The 23,025-nt window shown below is 35.8% G+C and overlaps 2 protein-coding genes and 1 long non-coding RNA gene across 5 annotated transcripts in view; 1 reads left to right on the top strand and 2 right to left on the bottom strand.

Annotated features, from left to right (window-relative positions):
- Positions 1-509: 509 nt before the first annotated feature.
- LOC126754203 (ras-related protein Rab-9A) lies at positions 510-14,778 on the top strand. Its single transcript, XM_050466169.1, has 3 exons — positions 510-1,108; positions 13,825-14,019; positions 14,087-14,778. The coding sequence occupies exons 1-3, from the start codon at positions 917-919 to the stop codon at positions 14,495-14,497; spliced, it is 798 nt and encodes a 265-aa protein (XP_050322126.1). The 5' UTR covers positions 510-916; the 3' UTR covers positions 14,498-14,778.
- Positions 14,779-15,409: 631 nt separating this feature from the next.
- LOC126754209 (uncharacterized) overlaps positions 15,410-23,025 on the bottom strand; it is a 127,165-nt gene continuing 119,549 nt past the window's right edge. Inside the window, exon 2 of the long non-coding RNA XR_007666271.1 lies at positions 15,410-15,498. This is a non-coding gene — a long non-coding RNA (uncharacterized LOC126754209). The remainder of the gene's footprint in view (positions 15,499-23,025) is intronic.
- LOC126754200 (alpha-tocopherol transfer protein-like) overlaps positions 21,327-23,025 on the bottom strand; it is a 40,467-nt gene continuing 38,768 nt past the window's right edge. For all 3 annotated transcript variants that reach the window (XM_050466166.1, XM_050466164.1, XM_050466165.1), the window contains 2 exons: positions 22,663-22,816; positions 21,327-22,583 (listed from right to left, as the gene is read on the bottom strand). In XM_050466166.1, the coding sequence (XP_050322123.1) occupies positions 22,096-22,583; positions 22,663-22,816 (642 nt within the window). In that variant the 3' untranslated portion in view covers positions 21,327-22,095. The remainder of the gene's footprint in view (positions 22,584-22,662; positions 22,817-23,025) is intronic.

The following is a 23,025-nucleotide window of genomic DNA, read 5'->3' as shown; positions in this document are numbered from 1 at the left end:
TTTAAGAGATGAATATATGTATTTATTTATGTCTTATTTAATGATAAACAATTTAATAATAACTTTGTTTGGCTGAAATATGCTGTAATTAACTACTTACTCAACTTATATCAACATGTACAATTTAGCAAAGACATGAACCAACGATTATTTTCCAATTGGAATAGTAATATGCACAGCGTATAAATGCAGAATGAGAAGGGTTACCAGCACAAATCAGTTTAATTAAATTACAAATTATGAATGTAAACTTAAATTAAATGTAAAACAATTGTAAGTTAAAAAATATACAAAGGAAATACTAACAATTAATTTTAGCTCATTTATAAATGTGCTGGTTTTGACAAGTGCTGATTTACAATTATTTTGTTATTGCTCACTCATCATTGAAAAAAAAACAAACCTTGCGAACAGCTGGGTATTATTTCTCCAATTGGAAAACAACCCACAACAAAAGCACCAACTACATCAAGTGGAGACCTTTTCGTTTAACTGAAATTCTACAGCTGGTTTATTTGCTAACTGGTGCTGGAACATACAGGTGGAAAGTCTTAACTAAATTTAATTTTTATAGAAATTTGTGTAATTATATTAAATAATAGTGAGTTGAAAAACGGTGCAAATACAATAATAAAAGTTTTTATACAGTTTATAAAGGCAAGCAAGAAATGCAACAAAGTAATTAGTGTACGTTCAGTGCATCGTAAGCTGTCGTGAGCAGTCAGGTGGAACACCAGCAACAACAAATTAGTTATAATTGAAAACTACTTGTTCGTTAGTGCATTTATGTAAAGTATTACAACGGTTTTAGTAAAAAACAAAAAAAAAATATCAAACGACAACCAGTGCTAACTACACATAACCAGTGATTTAACGTAATCGTTATAACAACAGATAATATTACAAAGCTAGCACAATGACGAATATGCGTCCACCAAACAAAACCATACTCCTGAAAGTTGTCATACTGGGGGATGGTGGCGTAGGCAAATCCTGTCTGATGAATCGCTTTGTCTCGAATCGTTACGACGAAAACAACTTTCACACAATTGGCGTTGAGTTCATGAATAAAAACATCGATGTGGATGGCGAGAAATACACATTACAGGTAAGTGGAGCAAATGTCATACAATGCATGAAGGATGTCAAACAAGTTGGGAAAAAAGCTTGATTGGGAATTAAAAAACTAGAACGAGCATGATTTTTTTGTTTTTGCTTTTTATTTATTTATAATTATGTGTGAATTATTAAATGAGCATACACCGCATTCAACAGGAAATCCTATGGCATTGAGCGACAAATGAAAGTCAGAGGCCTATCTATGCCGCTACTTTTTGAAATGTATACCGACTGCATACGAGTATGTACTTATGTATTTATGGATGAATGAGTATAAGTAGCTTCAGTCAACTGATGGGGTGGGAGGATCGGCAAAAAAAAAAATAAAAATATGAATGAGTGTTTATAGCGAAATATTGCTAACTTTTGCTTAGACAAAATTATTGTTTCTGTTTTTCGTTATAATATACGCTAATATGCTTGTGTATCGTACACATGTGTATATTTTTTTCACTGTGAGCAAGAGTTTTGTAAACAAAGATCTACCTTTGTTTATACAATTTGAATTTAAGATAAAATAGTAAATAGTAGATACATATGTATGTATGTATAGTATACAATCAACGTGATAATTATACAAATTTTCAAGTGTTAAAAACAGTATATTCTGATTTCTGCGATTTTACAGTTATGAGACTTATGTATATGTGGTTAGTTATCAGCCCTTTTAAATTATACTTATGAATGTTGCTCTCCACTTTTCAACGCATTTTGTTTTTCACATTTATTTGCTACATGCATATTAGATGTGTTAAGGTTTTGCGTTGAGAAAATCGCAATTGACGCTTTCTGTTGGTCACGTGGCTTAATAGTTGCATAATTATATAATTAACAATACATATACCGGCTTTTAAATATTAAAGCTTAAAATAACTAATTAATTAGTGCTTAGTGTAGTGATTTTTTACTTTCATTCTACGTAATGGCTTTTCCTTTATTTGTTTATTAAGCTAATTTGTATACAAACGCAAAATGTTATTACGTACATCTATGTACATATATACATACATACATACATATGTACATATGTACCGACTATGTAGGTGCTTTATTTACTTGTATCATGCCCTGAACCGGATATATTAAGTGTTCCACGAAGTTTGTAATACCCAGAAGCAAAATTCGAAGATCCTGTATTATATATCAATGAGAATTTGTCGTAACCGCCAATATCGGACCATAATGTCACATAAGTAGCTGCCAAACAAACTGAACCATCAAAATCAAGTTCTTGTAAGGAAAACTTTTTTATAGGACAATATAATATTACTGTGCCAGGCAGGCTACAATCTCTTTATATACTATTCAGATCGGACCACTATAGCATATGTATGTATGAATCTGAAACTCACCGATCAAAATCAAGATAACTACATATGTATAAGTATTAGTAAAAGTTTACTTTTCTCATGTTTTCATATATTTTTGTTTTACTTTTCCTTATCTGTCACAATATTTGACCTTAAAAACTTCGCGATAAAAGTATGACGTTTCTGATGTTAATTATAACCCATTGTATCAATGCGCACCTTAAATATGGCATACATGTATATATGTACATACATATGTTTGAGTAAATTAATACAACTGTCGTCGGTTTGCGCCGTTTGCCGTTGAACTGATGTTTCGCTTGTTGCTACTGATAACGTTATCAGCTCATTAAGTTGCCTTCTTCCCGACAGATTTGCATCAAAATTTTCTGCATATTATTAAATATACATACATATGTATTAGTGGTATTAGTTACGAAGATACAGCCTTGAAAAGTTACGAGTTCGAAGAATAGAATAGAATAGAAAGTAATGGAAACGGAATTTGTCTCGGGAGCAGCTTTTTTATGGTGTGGGGCCCCTCCGCAACGCATGGTTCTGGCCCTATAATTCTAGAAGCCGCAACAGAGTAGGCGAGTTCGTCGGCCAGCCCGTTGCCGGCTACCTCTTTATGCCCCAGCGCCCAGATTAGGTGTAACCCGTTGAAAACTGAAAGGCGGTTCAGCCCTCCTATATACCCCTCCACTAATAGCGATTTGATCTCATAAGCTGAGATCGCTTTTAGTGCCGCTTGACTATCGCCGAGTATAGCGATACGCTGGTTGCGACCCTTTCTGTCCAATGCTTTGCTACAATCATCCTGTGCCACGGTTTTTCCACTGCTCTGCTTATGTGTAAATATGACTAACTTTTTTGCTTGCTGCCTAAATTTTCTTTACAATGGAAAAAGCTGAATTTTTGCTCGTGACAATATGGAGGAAATTATAGTTTTTACGTTAAATATAGTCGGAATTTTCTCGTCATAAAAACTTAACTATAAGGGAATTATTTTCAATAACAGCAATTTTTCTTAAACGACTACGACTCAATTAAGTAAAATCACCTGCAACAAATACGCTACAAATATGATCAATGACTGGCTAAGCTTCTGTTCCTATTGTTGTTGCGTCATATATTACAAATAACAGTTTTGTTGTTGATGCTAGCGTGATAGTCCGATCGTAATTCTAAGACTGTACCGGTTACCTTAATCCGATTGAATTGGAAGTGGCGCTTCTACTTCCAATTGTGATGTGAACGTTAATGCTACAACTGGTTTCGGAATCACGATATCAAGATATGTATATCTTTCACAATGTCTTTTAATCTGGCAAGGTCGAAGAATTTAAAATTAGTTGTAATTGAAAAATCAAAACGTGCGATCAAATCAAGTGCATAAAATCTCTAGTGTGACTTTCGAACTACAGCCAATGGACCAAGCAGTGAGTGCCTAAGACTTGTTTGGGGAAAAAGTCAAAAATCAGTTTTTGTAGCCGTAGAGTTCTGCCGAGTTGACAGTCCTTGACCGGATAAAGATCCGGGTCCATTCCGGTTACTGTCGTGGGAATGGAAAAAGAGAGTTAAATGAGTTGGTTTCATGTGTTGCATGCAAAGAGGTGTTTTGATTGATTGATTGATTGATTGAAGATGAGGAATGCACCGCGACCTTTGGTCTATTCTACCCTCTCCTAATTCACATAGACTCAAGAGGTGTTTAGTATCGTGCTGGGACTCATTGCATGCAAGACATGAATTAAGTATGTCAGGGTCTAATTTGGATAAGTAGAAGTTTAACCTGCTACAATAACCAGAACGCTTCGGCCACTCTCGTTTAACGCAACCATTCATGTTTACGGTCTGCGATGTGTGGAGAGTCTACTCCAAAGGCGCCTTTCCTGTAAGGAAATATTTCTCGGGAAACATTCCAACAGGAACCAAAAGTATCTGGGCCTCACTATGGACGGGTTCGACGGGAGACATCATGCGACGACCAGCGATAGTCCGTAGTGTGATGTTCCGACTTGTCTGTATCTTCTTATCCATCTGCGTCGTCCTGTGCCATCAAGGCGACCATATTGCGGGTGCGTATTTGATGGCTTACAACGCTACAGAATACAAATTTGACTGAATTTTTACAGAAAAACACAACCTTTTCAAACAATTCTACATACATTGTGACAAAAAAGCACCCGAAAATTTTGATTTAAATTCCCCGGATAAATGATATTACAAAAAACTGTATTTTGCTAAATTGTTAGGACTGTCCTTAATTACTATGTGAAATATGAGCGCGATCTGGCAACCAGTTGGTTTACAGCAGCTGCTTAGGTCGGTACGGCTCACAAGTGCGTTAGGATTATTACAGTGGATAAAAAACTCGAGAATCAAAGAATTTGTCTCAAATTTTGTATTTCTAAACAAATTTCGTGAACGGAATCGTTGCGAAAGTTGGAAAAGCCTTACGGTGATTCAGTCTTATGAAAAACACGAGCCTACGAGTGGTACAAAGCCTTCAAAGACGGCCGAGAGATCGTTGTGATGAAAATAATAAAAAAAGTGAAGGAGTGAAGGGGTAGCAAGAGAGCTCGACATCTCTCGCAAGGAGATTCGAACAATTTCGGTGAATATTTTGGGTATGAAACGCGTTCTTACGCGACTCGTCTCGATAAAGCTGTTTTTTTTTTTCAAAACGAGTCAACAATCATAGGAGCCGCAATTAAAACACAATGAATACCATCGATCAACCACCGTATTCACCAAATTTGGCTACTTGTGGTTTGTTCTTGTGTCCCAAACTGAAACTGCCGCTCCGTGGAACCCGTTTTCAGGCGATCGAAGATATACAGTAGAGGCCCGCTAATCCGGACATGACTTAATCCGGATTCCACTGTGTTCCGGACAAGGTTAAAAAACTCAAAATTTCTATTATGTCCCTTGTAATCCGGACCGACATTCTCAATCCGTATTCTCTAATCCGGATCACATGTTTATTATTCACTACATTCGCTTTTATGCTTTATTGGTTTAAGTTTTTTTTGTTTTTTTTTGGAACATGTGTATTATTTGTTATAATAAAGAAACAGAAATTTATAAATATTTTTTCATAATACATAGTTCTGATATGTCTTTGGTAATCCGGATTTCCTTATATTCCGGATAGGGGCCGTTTTTAATTGATCCGGATTAGCGGGCCTCTACTGTAACATAAAATTTGCCTGAGTGTATTACATCTGGTGGGGATTACTTTGAAGGCGACAAAATAAATATTGAATAATAATTAAATAGTTTGTTTTTTATTTACAATTTCCAGGTACTTTTGTCACAATGTATAGGAATTTGCGAACTCATCAATCAGTAGCTGCAACTATTAATATGCAATAAAATTGACACTCACTTGTCGCATTGGCTGTTAATCATTTTTACGTGCTTCATTCGCTGGGAAATTTAATAGTTGTATGTACGAGTATATACTAGAAAACTAACGAAGCAACGAAATCAAAGCCTGATACATTAGTTCGTCGTGTCGTTGCCTTTTATGTCTTAAATGCTCAATTATTCACCATATCCGATCAACAAATGTCGACGATCTAGCTTACAATACCGGCATCAGATTCTATGTGCGATAAAAATGTATATAATATATAAATGCACATTGCTTACATACATACATATATATATACATATTTATGTAAATCGATTAGTTACATTTAATTTTTGCCGGCAATTTTCGTTTTAATTTACACACAAAAGTTGCCATGCCTTTGCAATTTCGATTACAAAATCATTTCTTAATTGCTATGAACGATTTTATTGTTTAATGTGTACATTCTTACAAAATTGAATCCCTAATTATTGAATCATGATTCGCCTATAATAAATATAATTACATCAGTGTGTTTATTCAACTTTTTTTGTTGTTTAGAACGAGTGTTGATGTAACTTACATCGTATATAAAAAACAAGTAAGGAAGGGCTAAGTTCGGGTGTCACCGAACATTTTACGCACTTTTAGTGATTTTCAACATAACCTTTGTATGGGAGGTGGGCGTGGTTATTATCCGATTTCTTCCATTTTTGAACTGTATATGGAAATGCCTGAAGAAAACGACTCTGTAGAGTTTGGTTGACATAGCTATAGTAGTTTCCGAGATATGTACAAAGAACTTAGTAAGGGGAGGGGCCACGCCCACTTTTCCAAAAAAATTAAGTCCAGATATGCCCCTCCCTAATGCGATCCTTTGTGCCAAATTTCACTTTAATATCTTTATTTATGGCTTAGTTATGACACTTTATAGGTTTTCGGTTTCCGCCATTTTGTGGGCGTGGCAGTGGGCCGATTTTGCCCATCTTCGAACTTAGCCTTCTTATGGAGCCAAGAAATACGTGTACCAAGTTTCATCATGATATTTCAATTTTTACTCAAGTTACAGCGTGCACGGACGGACAGACAGACAGACAGACATCCGGATTTCGACTCTACTCGTCACCCTGATCACTTTGGTATATATAACCCTATATCTGACTCTTTTAGTTTTAGGACTTACAAACAACCGTTATGTGAACAAAACTATAATACTCTCCTTAGCAACATTGTTGCGAGAGTATAAAAACTAACACTAACAACTATAAGAAGTATTAAAAATAAACAAATAAGGTAGTGCTTAGTTCGGGTGCAACCGAACATTTCATAATCTTGCAACTAGCAAGGGGTAAAGCTAGGGAAGTACCTTCAGCTACTTAAGACTTCTTAGTTATATGGTGTCTAGAGCAAGTTTTCATCCGAATTTATTCATTCTAAGCACAAAGATGCGCCGTTATAAGAAACATACGCTCTCAGCCGGATGTTCGAAAATTCTTATATTAGTTATATGGGAGGTAAGTCAAGTTTTCGCCCAGTTTTATTTATTTTAGGCACAAAGATATACTGTTATTAGTAAAGCACGCTCTCTAATTTTCATTGAGATAACTCACATATTGGCCGATATATGCGGTATAAAGTCACCCGGAAGTTTGAAGTCCGATTTCGTCACACTGTAATATAAAAATATCGTTGCGTTGGGTTTGGGACCCGATGATATTGATATCATCGGCCTCAACACCCGCGCCGTTAATTCTGCTTTCTCCAGACTGGACAAGGAAGCACAGAAAATGGGTCTGGCAGTGAACGAGGGCAAAACGAAATATCTCCTGTCATCAAACAAACAGTCGTCGCACTCGCGACTGGGCTCTCTCGTCACTGTTGACAGTCATAACTTTGAAGTCGGACATAATTTCGTCTATCTTGGAACCAGCGTAAACACTAACAACAATGTCAGCCTAGAAATCCAACGCAGGATAACTCTTGCCAACAGGTGCTACTTCGGACTGAGTATGCAATTGAGAAGCAAAGTCCTCTCTCGACGAACAAAAACCAAACTCTATAAGTCACTCATAATTCCCGTCCTGCTATATGGTGCAGAGGCCGGGACGATGACAACAACTGATGAGTCGACATTGCGAGTTTTCGAGAGAAAAGTTCTGCGAAAGATTTATGGTCCTTCGCATTCGATGGAACGATGAGCTGTACGAGATATATGACGACATTGACATAGTTCAGCGAATTAAAAGACAGCGGCTACACTGGCTAGGTCATGTTGTCCGAATGGACGGAAACACTCCAGCTTTGAAAGTATTCGACGCTGTGCCCGTCGGGGGAAGCAGAGGAAGAGGAAGACCTCCACTCGGTTGGAAGGACCAAGTGGAGAAGGACCTGGTTTCGCTTGGAACATCCAATTGGCGCCACGTAGCGAAAAGAAGAAACGACCGGCGCGCTGTTGTTAACTCGGCTATAATCGCGTAAGCGGTGTCTACGCAAATCAATAAAGAAGAAGAATATAAAAATATCAGAAAAATGTCACATACCAAATTTGGTTGAAATCGGTCGTGCAGGTCTCGATATGAGATTTTATCTAAAAGTGGACGGTGCCACGCCCATCGTCTATTTTTGATCCCAGCTCACTTTTTAATTTTTTTTTTCCACAGGTGACCCGTGCTACTACGTTCGCTGTGGCAAATTAAAGTTTTCTAAATTTCGTGCTTAGTTATGGTACTTTATAAGTCTCCGGTTAATGGCTTTTTGTGGGCGTGGCAGTGGTCTGATTATGCCCTTCTGCGAACTCGTGCTTACTTATTTTCCAAGGAAGGCGCATACCAAGTTTCTAGATACCTCAAATTTTACTCAAGTTCCAGCTTATACGGACGGACAAAAGGACAGACTGTCTTTACAGTCAGTCGCCGGATTTCAACTCGCCTCGTCTCTTCTGGGGAAATTGTTGAAAAAAGTAAGCAACTTCCTTTCTACTGGGTGTCAGGCCACAAAGACATCGAGAGCAATTATGTAAATAGTGAACGAATGCGAATACGGCTAATATCCGAAAACGTGATCAACAATGGGAAAACCATGCATGCCTATACGACGAACTTTACGGAATCATCTTAAAGAAAATCAAAGCCCGATGGAACGAGCTACCTGGTTGCAAAACTGCAAAAGTCATGTGCAAACCGGTAGATCGGAAGTACACTAAATTCTTGCTGGCACTCGATAGAAAAGACTGTAGGAACATGATCGTTGTTGTTGTTGTAGTGACATAATTCTGCCACTGATAGTCCTTGGCCGGATACAAGTCCGGGTCCGCTCCGGTTACGTAGAACCGATTGTCGTGGGAACGTAATACTAACTGGTCACTGTCTGGTGGCGATACACGCCCGCAAAATGGGGTTGACAGATCTAGAAGGCGGCAGGAAATATCTAGAGCAAGGCACCAGGGAAACAATGGAGCATCTCTTTTGCACTTGTCACGCATTGACAAGACCACGCTATAAGCATCTGGGGTCTCCACGATATGATACACTGGAAGAGGTATCGATAGTGAGGCTACAGAGTCTGTTGAAATTCGTCTCAAGCGCAGGCATCCTAAAATATGACTACTCCTCTTGTACTTAGCAAGTGATCTCCATCTGGTATCGCAAAGGACCAAAACTGGTCTATGCGCGGCTTACTAGTTTAACCTAACCTAACTTATATCTATCTCGATTATATTTAGATGATACATACATCCGTTAGGTGAACAAAACTAGTATACACTGTAGCAACATGTTGCCAGAGTATAAAAATATTAAATGGGGGATACCCACGACTGATATACATACAAACATATATAATATAAGAATTTAAAATGTAGATAAGCATGCATAATAAGTCTGTGCACATAATTGTATCAGCAATTTCCCATTACTTTAGTTTTCCGTAGAAAATTCATGCAATATGTAAATTACCGACTATTTACATCGTTACTACAGCATATTTGTGGTGTGGATAACATATAAAATCATTCCTTTTGAGTCATACCTATACTTAGCTCACTGATCATTTAAAGCTGCTCTCTCGTATGTGTGTTTATTGAACCAATAGCCTGTTATGCAAACTGTCAGTTCTGGCTCTAAGATCTAGATATCCGAATAGGAAGTACATTGCTTCAGTGTTGCCTAGGAAGATTCTTGAATTCAGAATTCTAAGACGATTGGAAAGTTTGTATACCTGATTGTTGTGATAATGAGTAACGTAATAGGGGGCCTTAAATATCACGATATCTGAAAGTTTATTTATCAGCTTTGTCCGTAAAATTTTAGAGTTTGTCCGTTGAAATTACGCGATTATAGCCGAGTTAACAACAGCGCGCCAGTCGTTTCTTCTTTTGGCAACGCTACGTGGCGCCAATTGGATATTCCAAGCGAAGCCAGGTTCCTTCTCACTTGGACTTGTTTCTCTCAATATTAAGATATTCCTCTTCCTCTGCTTCCAATTTGCGGGTAGAAAACCGAACTGCGTCGAATACTTTCAGAGCTGGAGTGTTTTCGTCCATCCGGACAACATGACCTAGCCAGCGTAGCCGCTGTCTTTTAATTTGAACTATGTCAATGTCGTCGTTTATCTCGTACAGCTCATCGTTCCATCGAATGCGTTATTCGCCGGGGCCAATGCGCAAAGGACCATAAATCTTTCGCAGAAATTTTCTCTCGAAAACTCGTAACGTCGACTCATCGGTTGCTGTCATCGCCCAAGCCTCTGCACCATATAGCAGGACGGGAATTATGAGGGACTTATAGAGTTTAGTTTTTGTTCGTCGAGAGAGGACTTTACTTTTCAATTGCCTACTCAGTCCGAAGTAGCACCTGTTGGCAAGAGCAATCCTGCGTTGGATTTCCAGGCTGACATTGTTCGTGGTGTTAATACTGGTTCCTAAGTAGACGAAATTATCTACAACTTCAAAGTTATGACTGTCAACAGTGACGTGAGAGCCAAGTCGCGAGTGCGACGACTGTTTGTTTGATGACAGGAGATATTTCGTTTTGCCCTCGTTCACTGCCAGACCCATTTTCTGTGCTTCCTTGTCCAGCCTGGAGAAAGCAGAACTAACGGCGCGGGTGTTGAGGCCGATGATATCAATATCGTCGGCATACGCCAGCAGCTGGACACTCTTATAGAAGATGGTACCTTCTCTGTTTAGTTCTGCAGCTCGAACTATTTTCTCCAGAAGCAGGTTGAAGAAGTCACACGATAGGGAGTCGCCTTGTCTGAAACCTCGTTTGGTATCGAACGGCTCGGAGAGGTCCTTCCCGATCCTGACGGAGCTTTTCGTGTTGCTCAGCGTCAACTCACACAGCCGTATTAGTTTTGCGGGGATACCAAATTCAGACATCGCGGCATAAAGGCAGCTCCTTTTCGTGCTGTCGAAAGCAGCTTTGAAATCGACAAAGAGGTGGTGTGTGTCGATTCTCCTTTCACGGGTCTTTTCCAAGATTTGGCGCATGGTGAATATCTGGTCGGTTGTTGATTTTCCAGGTATGAAGCCACACTGATAAGGTCCAATCAGTTTGTTGACGGTGGGCTTTAATCTTTCACACAATACGCTCGATAGAACCTTATATGCGATGTTCAGGAGGCTAATCCCACGGTAGTTGGCGCAGATTGTGGGGTCTCCTTTTTTATGGATTGGGCATAGCACACTTAAATTCCAATCGTTGGGCATGCTTTCGCCCGACCATATTTTACAAAGAAGCTGATGCATGCACCCTATTAGTTCTTCGCCGCCGTGTTTGAATAGCTCGGCCGGTATTCCGTCGCCCATACGAACGCATTTGTTGTTTTTGAGGCGTATGCTTTATCTTTCAACTAACTTCATGGTCGGGTAATGGAACGTCTGCTCCATCGTCATCGATTGGGGAATCGGGTTCTTCTTCTTCTGGTGTTGTGCGTTCACTGCCATTCAGCAGGCTGGAGAAGTGTTCCCTCCATTTTGCAATTTAAGATGCTCTAGGGCATCAGTGACTAGATCACCTTCGGGGGTTCTGCACAAGAGTATGCTCCAGTCTTGAAACCTTCTGTAAGCCGCCGCATTTTTTTTTTCGTAGAAGCTATTTTCGAGCATTACCCCTGTCGGCCATGGATTATCAAGCTCTCTTCATACTCACGCATTTCGGCCTCTTTCTTTTTCTGTCTGCAAATGCGTCTCGCTTCCCTCTTCACCTCTCGGTATCTATCCCATCCCGCACGTGTAGTTGTCGGTCGTAACGGTGCGAGGTAGGCAGCCTGTTTTCTCTCCGCTGCGACAGGGCACTCCTCGTCGTACCAGCTGTTCTTTTGCACTTTCCGAAAACCAATGGTTTCGGTTGCAGCTGTGCGTAAGGAGTTTGAAATTCCGTCCCACAGTTCCCTTATACCGAGTTGTTGACCAGTGCTCTCAGAGAGCAGGAGTGCAAGCCGAGTAGAAAATCGTTCGGCTGTCTGTTGTGATTGCAGCTTCTCGACGTCGAACCTTCCTTGTGTTTGGTGGCGCGCGTTTTTTGCTGCACAGAGGCGGGTGCGAATCTTAGCTGCAACAAGATAGTGGTCCGAGTCGATGTTAGGACCTCGGAGCGCACGCACATCTAAAACACTGGAGACGTGTCTTCCGTCTATCACAACATGAGGGGATGTTTCGTCGTGTGGAGGCCGAATTTACCGACCGTAGTGCCAAAGACACCTTCTTTGCCCACCCTGGCGTTAAAGTCGCCAAGCACGATTTTGACATCGTGGCGGGGGCAGCCTTCATAAGTGCGCTCCAAGCACTCATAAAAGGCATCTTTGGTCACATCGTCCTTCTCTTCCGTCGGGGCGTGGGCGCAGATCAGCGATATGTTGAAGAACCTCGCTTTGATGCGGATTGTGGCTAGACGTTCATTCACCGCAGTGAATGATAGTACTCGGCGACGGAGTCTCTCTCCCACCACGAATCCTACACCAAACTTGCGCTCCTTTATATGGCCACTGTAGTAAATGTCACAAGGACCTGCTCGTCTCTGTCCTTGTCCCGTCCATCGCATTTCTTGGACGGCGGTGATGTCAGCCTTTGTTTTTACGAGGACATCAACCAGCTGGGCAGCGGCACCTTCCCAATTAAGGGACCTGACATTCCAGGTGCATGCCCTCAATTCGTAGTCCTTATTTCGTTTGCCATGGTCGTCATCAAAAGGGGGGTCTCTCATCCGAGGCTGGTTATAGCTCTTCACTGGGGGTGTTTTTTTTTACGTGGCGGGTCCCAAACCCAGCGCACAACCCTTGCAGGGAATGTTTCGCCTTCTCACTTTAGCTCGCCTTCGAACGGATGTTCTTAGGCTACCCAGAGGATACTTGGTCAAAGACCGGAAGTAGTGAGCTGCTTGAGCCATGTGTAAAAGAATCGTTTCTGGCCATTCCCAAGTGAATGGCGATCAGAGAACTTTCCTCACTTGCGTGAACTTCTACACATGACTCCATCCTCCAACTTCTACACATGACTCCATCCTCCTTGTTCGTTCTACCAATCTAAGAAAATTAACCAGTCCGGGTTAAATTTGATCAGATATAATAATTATACATACATATATTCAAAATAACGGATCATGCTACTCGAACAGAATTTAATTTATTGCTGACATCTGCGCTACATTTTATTCCCAAGTTTAATATGATTAAGAAGTTATTTGGAAATTTCTTATGAATTAATTAATAGGTTATCTAATTGGTTAGCTATTGTGTAAATATTCGCTTACTTGTAAATATATGTGCGCGTGTGAATGAAAAAAGTGCAACGTGATTGAATGATTTCATTATAATTCCATTTTATTAAGTTTAAGAAGCACATTCAATTAAACCCAAAGCACAACAAACAACAAGCAACTCATAAAATTCATTTTGCAAAATTCAAAGAAAACACATTTGGATCATTTCAACAGATAATGCAGAGATAAGTTTACATTTAAACCCACTTCGATTGAATTTACCATTTTCGACACCGATTCTTTCATAAATAATATTTCTACACCTAATTTCTTCAAGATCTGGGACACTGCTGGCCAGGAGCGTTTCCGCGCGCTACGCACACCCTTCTATCGCGGCTCGGATGTGTGTATGCTGTGCTATGCCGTCGATGATCGCGACAGTTTTCGCGGACTGAAGCAATGGCGCAGTGAGTTCCTCAACTATGCCGATGTAAAGGCGGATAAGTTTCCCTTCATTGTCGTTGGCAATAAAGTAAGTAAATCATATACATTCATTTGACTTTAATAACTATACTTTCGTATGAAAATACGACAAACAGCTCGACATGGCCGCAAAGTATCGTCAGGTGAACTACGAAGAAGTGGAACAATGGTGCCAGGACAATGGCATTACCAGTCTGATTGAGACTTCCTCGAAAGCAGCCAGCAATGTCACAGACGCATTCGTATTGGCCGTACGCCAGTGGAAGCATATGGAGCGCGTTGCCGAAATCGAGTTGCGCCAACAGAGCGATACTATCGATCTAACACGTAGCATACGTTTGGCGCACAATCGTTTCTGCTGCATTGGCGGTGGCAGTAGTGGTGGCAGCACCACATCAGCTGAAGCTGAATTGGAGGATGAGTCGATGCGTAGTGACCGCAGTGGCAGTCGTCCGTCGCCGCTACGTTTCGTCAAGCAGTCGAAAGCGGCTGCCAGGCAATCGCAAGCAACGAATTTCCAGCTGTAAATTTCAGTTTGTGGAATGTGAATTTGTGGCACACGCTCTTTCCTTTTTGTTTGCACTTTTTGCTTTCGTTATGTAAAAGCCAACATTATATAGGAGCGTGTTGTGCAAATTCAGTTGGTTTGAAAGCCAAGTAAAAGCAAGTAAGACGTAAAACAATGTATCTGATAGACTACACCGAAGGCAGTTAAGCGTTTGTCGCGTGTTGATAGCGTGCGAATCGAGCAACGTTGTTTAACTTCATGTGTAATTCTAAAAACTAAAACGCGAAATGTAAACTAAATGTTAGTCATAAGCTAAATAAGGGTGGAAATTAACATAAAGAATGCTCAAATTGTTTATTGAACAATTTATAATTATTTAAAGTGAAGCAGATTACTCATACAACGTGGTGTACCTACACCTGTGAAATTATTGCATTAACAACATATTTTTAGGTAAAATTCCAGATTCCAGTAAAATTTATAATAATTTAGTTTTATTGAGATATTTTGCATTGCAGCAGCCGCATTGAGTATTAACTAGATATTATATAATATAAAAATTATATATAATTCAAATTACTAAAACTTTTAATTAATTAATATTCTAATTTAGCATGGTTTTTCTTTCATTAAGAAATGCAAAAATGTAAACAATTATAATTTTAAAAAAATTTTTGCCTAATTAATCGAAAACTTTGATTTTTTCCCAAAATCAGAATTAAAAATTTAAAATTTATATCTAAATTCCAAACTCGGAATTAAAATTATGGAAATTTATTTATTTAAAACGAAAATCGGAATTAAAAACTGGAAATATATTTTTTTAACAATCCAAAAATCGGAATTGAAAATTGGAAAAATTATTTTTAATCCTAAAATCGGAATTGGAAATACATACATATGTACATATATTTTTTTTTAGCCAAAAATCGGAATTCGAGAATGAAATTTTTTTTTAATCCGAAAGTCGAAATTAAAAATTGGAAATTAATATTTTTTATCCCAAACTCAGAAAAAAAACTAATTAGATATTTAAAAAATTGGAGTATAAATTTAGAGCTTGAAAGTTTATATTTTAATACCAAACTCGAATTTTAAATTGTGGAAATTTATTAATTAAATCGAAAATCGGGTTTAAAAATTGGATATATCTTTTTAAAGCCCAAAAGCGAAATTAGAAATTGGAAATATCATCTTAAATCCTAAAGTCGGAATGAATATTTGAAAATATATATTTTTTTAATCCCAAAATCGGAATAAAAAATTTTAAATATATGTTTTTTGTAACCCAAACTCAGAATTAAAAATTGATAAAATATTTTTTAATATTAAAAAAGACATTTCATAAAATAATATTATAAAAAAATAAAAATATAAAATACATTTTTTATTACTTTGGCAAGTATTCCAGAGATTAATTTTTTCAGTTGTTTAATCTGGTACTTTGTATTAAAGTTAAAAATTTCAAGTTTTAAGCCAATTTTTTGGATTAAAAATTTTTATTTTAATTGAAACAATTATTCTTTGTTAATTGCTTTAGCAAAAATTCTAGGGATTTTTTGGATTAAAATTTTTGAATTGTTTAATCCAGTATTTTGTATTAAAATTTAAAATTTCAATTTTTAATCCGATTTTTGCGATAAAAAATTTGTTTTTATTTTTAGTGCTTTACATTTTTTATTGTTTAATCCGGTATTTATTATTAAAATTTAATTTTTTATTTAAAATTTTAATTTTATCTAATTTTAAATTTTAAACCGATTTTTTGAATTGAAAACATATTTAAAATTTCTTTAATATACAATTAAAAATCTTTAATATAAAATTAAATTTTTTTTAATTTTAAATTTTGCTCCAATTTTTGGGATTGAAAACATATTTAAAATTTATGTTAAATAAATAAAATAAAATAAATAAATTTTTTAATCCGGTCTTTGGGATTAGATTATTTTTTCCAAGATTTTCGAGATTGCAAAATAATAAAAAAATAATTTAACCTTAATTTATTTATCTTTTTTATGCATTTTTGCAACCCTGTTTACAATTTTCATTAAAGTTTAAATTAAATTAGCAAGAAAAAGCTAAAACTAGAATGTAAGACAAAGCTTGCCTTTATAAAAAAACGTAAAAAATATATTTTTGCCTATATTAACCATTAAATATATTTACATAATGCATAGTTTTCAAATATAATGGAAAATGTTCAAAGTAAGACCTTGCTAAGGTTGAAACTAGCCCATTACTTGCATATTCCATTGAAACTGATGTGGAAAAGCTGCTTTGGAAACCGTTTATTTCAACTATGTATAAATTTCTTAATTTGAGCAAAGTATAAAACTTATTTATTTATTTTATTTTTTATTTTTTCAATTTATTTTTCATGTTTTTTTCAATTTATTTATTTTTTTTCAATCTTTTTTTATTTATATTTTTGTTTTTTGATTATCCATTATTTTTTTGTTATTTTCTAAACTACCTTAACCTCAATGTTTTGTTATTTGAAACGCAACAGTTCTTTAGTTTAGTAAACAAAAATATTCATGAATATTGTTTAACCTTACATAACCTCAATATTATTTTTACCTTTTTAACCCGGCATAACCTCACTATTTTGCTTTACGAAACTTCTTTCTTTTTTTTATTTTAGTACAAAAATTCCCATTAATATTGTTCAACATAACATAACCTCAATATTACTCTTACCTTTTTAACCCAACATAACCTCAATTATAATTTTTTTTTGTTTTTGCTTTACGCTGACATTCCTCTTTTGCTTTTTACTTACATACATAGCTTAGTTCTATGTATACTCGTACAGCAATTTAATAATATGGCAACTCATTTAATATACTTATATATGTATGTTTGTATGTATAGGTAGGTATCTATGCAATAATTGCTTTCATAAACATGTTTTTATAATATAAGTTTTAACGCACACATTTCAATTTACCAAAGCTAAAAATGCAATTTTTATATACCAAATATTAATTTTTAAGCTTAGCACAAAATATTAAAAAAAATCTTTGTTTTAAGTGTCTCGAAAAACTAAAATAATAATTTAAAGCTGATTTTTAGTAATTTTAGTATATTTTCTTTAATGCTACGATTAAAAAATTATGCAATAATTTTTTTTTTACTTTAAATTAAATTAAAAACTTTTTATTTAAATTTTTATTTTTTTATTTAATTTTTCAATTTTTTCCCTAATCTTATAATTAATGAGAAATATATTTTTAATCTTGTATTAAAATTGCAAAACTTTACAGAAAAATGTATTTTGAAAAATTGGTTCCATCGAGAAAATATCGTGATAAATATTTGGTCGCTTTCAATTATTTATTTTCTACAAAACAATTTTAGAAAATACAACAAATAAGAAGTTGTAAGAAAAATTATGTTTCATACATTTTAATATAATTGTCAGTAATTTGCATTATTTTCAAATAGAAAAAAATTTTCTAAATGGATGGAATAATTAATTAAAAATAAACAAAAACTAAAAAAAAAATAATTAATTAAAAATAAACAAAAACTAAAAAAAATATATTTACTTTATTTTTATTTTTTTTTTTTATTATTCAATATTTTTTTATTTAAATTTTTTTTTATCTTCTTATTAAAAAGAAATATTTTATTAAATCTTATCCTTAAAAAAATTAAATATTTAAAAAAAGTTTCTAAAAGGAGAAATTAATTAATTTAAAATAAGAAAAAATACAAAAAATAATTTTTTTTATATTTCTGTTTAAAAATTTTACTTAAAATTATCAAAAACCGGTACACATAATATAGTTTTGGGAGATTAAAATGTTTTCAAAAACCATTATATTAGAAAAGACAAAAAACAGTTGCCTACGTTGCACTACTTAATTCAAAATCGTAGCCAAAACTTTTTGATTTACATAACCTAAAAATAAAATTAGTAAATTCATATTAAATTCTTGACTTTCATAGCCAAAGTATCGAATACGGCAAGAAAGTTGTTATAACCCATTAACAACAACAAAAACACCAAAAGATGCAGCCAAAAATAGTCTGCTCTACATAACCTTAAAAATAAAAAAAATTATATTCGCTTCTTGACTTTCACAATAGTTCCACTGGTCAAAACTTGCTTGAAGGATTTTGATCCTTTTTTTTAAGTTAAAATATACAATTATAATTAAATTATTGCTATTACAAAATTACTTTAATTAAAAATTTGCGCTAAATTTATTTGTAAGTGCTCAGAAAAGTTAAAAAGTGATCTTAACAGTGCTCGATAACGTCAGAAAGTGATTTATCTACATTTTTTTTATAAAAAATTAAGAACTATCAAAAAATTTAACTTTTCAAATGTTACTTTTTAAAATCGTTCAATTAAACTTATCAAACAATTTCATAATTTATATTTCTGCTTCAAAGCAATATCTGAAACCAATTGTGCCTTGCTGCAATTTAAGTTTAAAACTTAATTATTGAAATATTTACAACAATCATTCGTAAAAATATTACAAACTGTCAACTATCACACAATACTTTTACCAGTTTCATCGATTATATTTGGTGAAAATTATATTTTTTTTACAAAGACATGCATATGTAATATGGAAAGCGTTGCAATTATTTACACCAATACTGTAGTAAATATTTGAAACCAATTATTTTTATTGTATTTTTCGATTTTGATTTGCAAATCAAGTCGTGCCGATTTTAATTGATTAAATATTAAATTAAGTAACTGCATAGTATGTACGTATGTATGCATGTAAAAAAATTGTAAAACCAATAAAAATCTAAGATGGATGTAAAAATATTATATAACCATACGCAATTGTCTTAACTTAATAATCAAGTGAAATTAAAGTACAGTAAGTTGGTGACTTGGATTACCAGGACACCGAGTCTAACTCTGACAGTCTTTTTTTTGCTCACCCAAATTTAAGGGAGGTATTTTAGGGCACAATACGCCTCCTAAAGGCTTAGGTGCGTCATGAGACAGCCATTCTTCCTACCTACCTACGATAATAGTGCAAGATTTGCTAGAAGAGCATGCCGGTAGTTTTTTTTTACTTACGGATCAAGACATGAGGTTCAAGCTTCCTTATAATTGCACAGTCCTCCAAGCGAAAGTGTCTTACACAAAGATAGCAGTAGCCCCGCAGCTCAACTTCTTTCAGGCTTGTGACTCTTCATTCCGATAGTAGGGCGGGCCATGCTTTCGCTGAACGTACTCTAGAAGCTAATCTCGACTTCTTATTTCTAACATCGAATTACTTCATGATCAGACTGTTTATGTTCGTGGTCACAGTGAAATTGCAGGAAACTGCAAGATTGATAACAGTCTGTACACTGCCGCTGCAACAACAACAACAACTAATTACATACCTCAGTCGCACCAGCCGCAGAGTGAGAACGAGTAGGAGCTCCACTGAGTTTTGGCAGTTCATTCCTGAATGATTGGGTCTTAAACAAATTCAGATAACACTGATAAAATAGTAGCAACTGTGCAAACGCTAGATATTTCTGACCCAAGCTAAATCGTAAGAGGTTTAGTGGGCTTCTCATCCTCATTAAAATTCACGTTTGAACGGGAGGCAGACGGTATGAATGAACATTTTGTCAGATCCCATTTGCATAAACTACCTGGAAGAGTATCAGATAAAATCATCTCAACACTTCCATCTTGAGATTGAATCATCTCAACACTCAAACATATCAAAACAGTCAAAATCGACAACTTTGTATTGGAAGTAATAAGCGAAATCGCTATTTTTCGATTTTACTATTCTTTAAAATTTTGATTCCTTGCTCTTTTGTATTTTCGAAGCAAAGCAGTGTCATTATCTATCAAGTTATCCACTGTAAAATTAATTTTAAAAATTCATTATATTTCTTAAATTTCCACTTCTGAAACTGACGTTGTATGTGTTAATGCTGGTTCCAAGATAGACCAAGTTAGTTTTACCTTCTCGATTAAGCTCTGCAACTCGAATTATCGTTCTGTTAACTGTGTGATTGCAGCTTCTCGACGTCGAAATTTCCTTATATTTGTTGATGTGAGTTTTTTGCTACACAGAGGATCTTAGCTGCAACAAGATAATGATCCGAGTCAATGTAGGAGCGTACGCACATCGAAGCATCTTCCGTCTATCACAACATGATCGATCTGATTGGTGGTTTTCCGATCCGGAGACACCCAGGTAGCTTGATGAATTTTTTTGTGCTGGAATCTAGTACTACGATAACCATATTTCGGGCCCCGGCGAAGTCGATCAGCCTTAACTCATTTGGAGATGTTTCATCGTGGAGGCTGAATTTACCTATCATAGCGCCAAAGATACCTTTCTTGCCCACCCTGACGTTAAAGTCGCCAAGCACGATTTTGACATCGTGGCGGGGGTAGCTTTCATAGGTGTTTTTTTTTATTTTCATTGGTAGTGTTTTTACGTGGCGGGTCCCAAAATATGAATATATGAATTTAGATGAAATCTCAAGCAGTTCATAGTAGATGATTCCCTGCCAATCCCACCAAACATTTACTAAGACCTTCCTGGCCGTTCATCCTGGCTTAGCCACCTTTTGTGCCGGCTTATCGCGATTCTACTACGAACATTCGCTTCAGTAATGGATTGTTTTTGTTGCGATTCATCAGCAATTTCCAGTGGGAAAATCAGTCCATAATAAGGTTTTACTGCGTCAACTCAAAAGACACCCATACATCGAGCTTCATTTTGTAGCCAGTCTTTCCATTCAAAAAAGTGCTTTTATTGTGATTTTGGAAAATAATGATTTTATTTCTACTAGATCTACATATATCTATATCCACTCTTTGAAATATTCGATAAAAAAAAGAACAAGATAAATATTTTCTTAAATTCTTTATTAAACTATTTACAAGATTTTTATTTTAGTTTATACTGCATTGAAGAGAAAAAATTCAAATATTTTTGGAATGCATTGTGTTTAATACAAATAAAGTGTTCAGAAATTATTTTTTTAAGACTTTTATTTTAAATTGTATAACCAAATTTTGTTTTCTATAAAAACAAAATATATTTTTTTTATTATTTAAAATTAATTATTTAACTTTTTTCACTTTACAAATGCAGTTAAAGAAAAAAACACTAAAACTATACCTGTTAGCCCTAAAATAAAGTTTTTTCTAAATTAATAAACAATTTATACAAAATAAAAGTATTTTTGTAAAGTGAATACCAAAAATATTTCCTAAAAAATTTGGTTAAACTAATAAATTTTGTAGTTATGCATATAAGTGTTTAAGTACGGAAATGTTTTTGTAAATTTTTTCTTTTAGATTTTGAGCTGTCTGACTGATTTTTGTGTTGCCTGACAGTTTGTATTTATACGTTTTTGAAAATGTCTGATCCACAGCTTAAATACACTTAACTTAAAGCTATTTGAAAATTTATAATTATTATCACTTAAGCAATTTGGAAATTTGTAGACATTTATTTGTAAAAATTTGTTTTCTTATTGCACGCAGTGCTTTTGTAGTATATTTTTGTTCGACAATAATTTCAGAAAATTGGCAACATAGCAGAAGTTATGCACACTTTTTCACTACCCGAAGCTTGCGCTACCGCGCCATTAACCCCAAACTCCCACAGCAGCTTACTTCTTTTTATAGCCATACGAGTTTATCGCCACATACTCCTTATCGCACAACAACAGCAATTCATACCACTGACTGCCGTCGACGCGTTTCAACTCCAAATCGCCACCATACGTGGCTGGCAAGCATTTCGGCGAGATGTGTTTGTGCAGCGAATCGCGATCATTGCCGTGGAAATAGATACGCGAACGCAGTTTCTCACGCAAGAATGGCTTGAAGAGCGCAAAGACAACATTGAAAATCTTCGGCTGGTTCACAATATGTATGGCCTTGACACGCAGCGGCACAGAATCTTGCAGCCAATCGACTATGCGCTTGGCGAAGGGCGGCGTAAATTGCCAGGTTTGTTGCAAGCTCAAACCGTCCATATCGAATATCACAATAGCGCCACAAATTTGTGTCTCCGGCTCCAACATGGCCGCCTCGAGGAATAGTACAGCGCCCTTGAAGACCTCATCGAGTGTGACTTGCTTGTGCTTCCAGCGTTCTGCGGCAATAGAAAATGGAATATTTATATACATATTTACTAACCGGATCCAACAACAATAATAATTAGTTGTACTTACTGCCCAGCTCGAGTAATAAGATACGCCGACCGCATTGATCGCGATTCGGAAAAACTGTGAGTATGTTGTGCTCGAAAATGTTCGCCTCTTTGCTCGGCGTAAGGCCGTCATAGACGTTGGCGTGCTTCTGCTTGAAGGCGTAGTAACGTTTAATCTGAAAATAATTACATAATGAGCGGGTGCCATGGAAGTGTATGTAATTAAAAATAATATTAAATTCACGAATTCAAGTTGTTAGTCAAGTTGTATGTGGCCGGGCTGGCTGATTACACTAGAATTATATTTCTGTTTCGCATAACTAATCATTAGTGTGCTCGATTACGTGCTTTTATATTAAACTTACTTTCAATGCAACAATTGTTA

This window comes from Bactrocera neohumeralis, chromosome 3 (genome assembly GCF_024586455.1).
Source record: "Bactrocera neohumeralis isolate Rockhampton chromosome 3, APGP_CSIRO_Bneo_wtdbg2-racon-allhic-juicebox.fasta_v2, whole genome shotgun sequence".
NCBI classification, from domain to species: domain Eukaryota; kingdom Metazoa; phylum Arthropoda; class Insecta; order Diptera; family Tephritidae; genus Bactrocera; species Bactrocera neohumeralis.
This window is presented reverse-complemented; position numbering and strand designations above follow the sequence as displayed.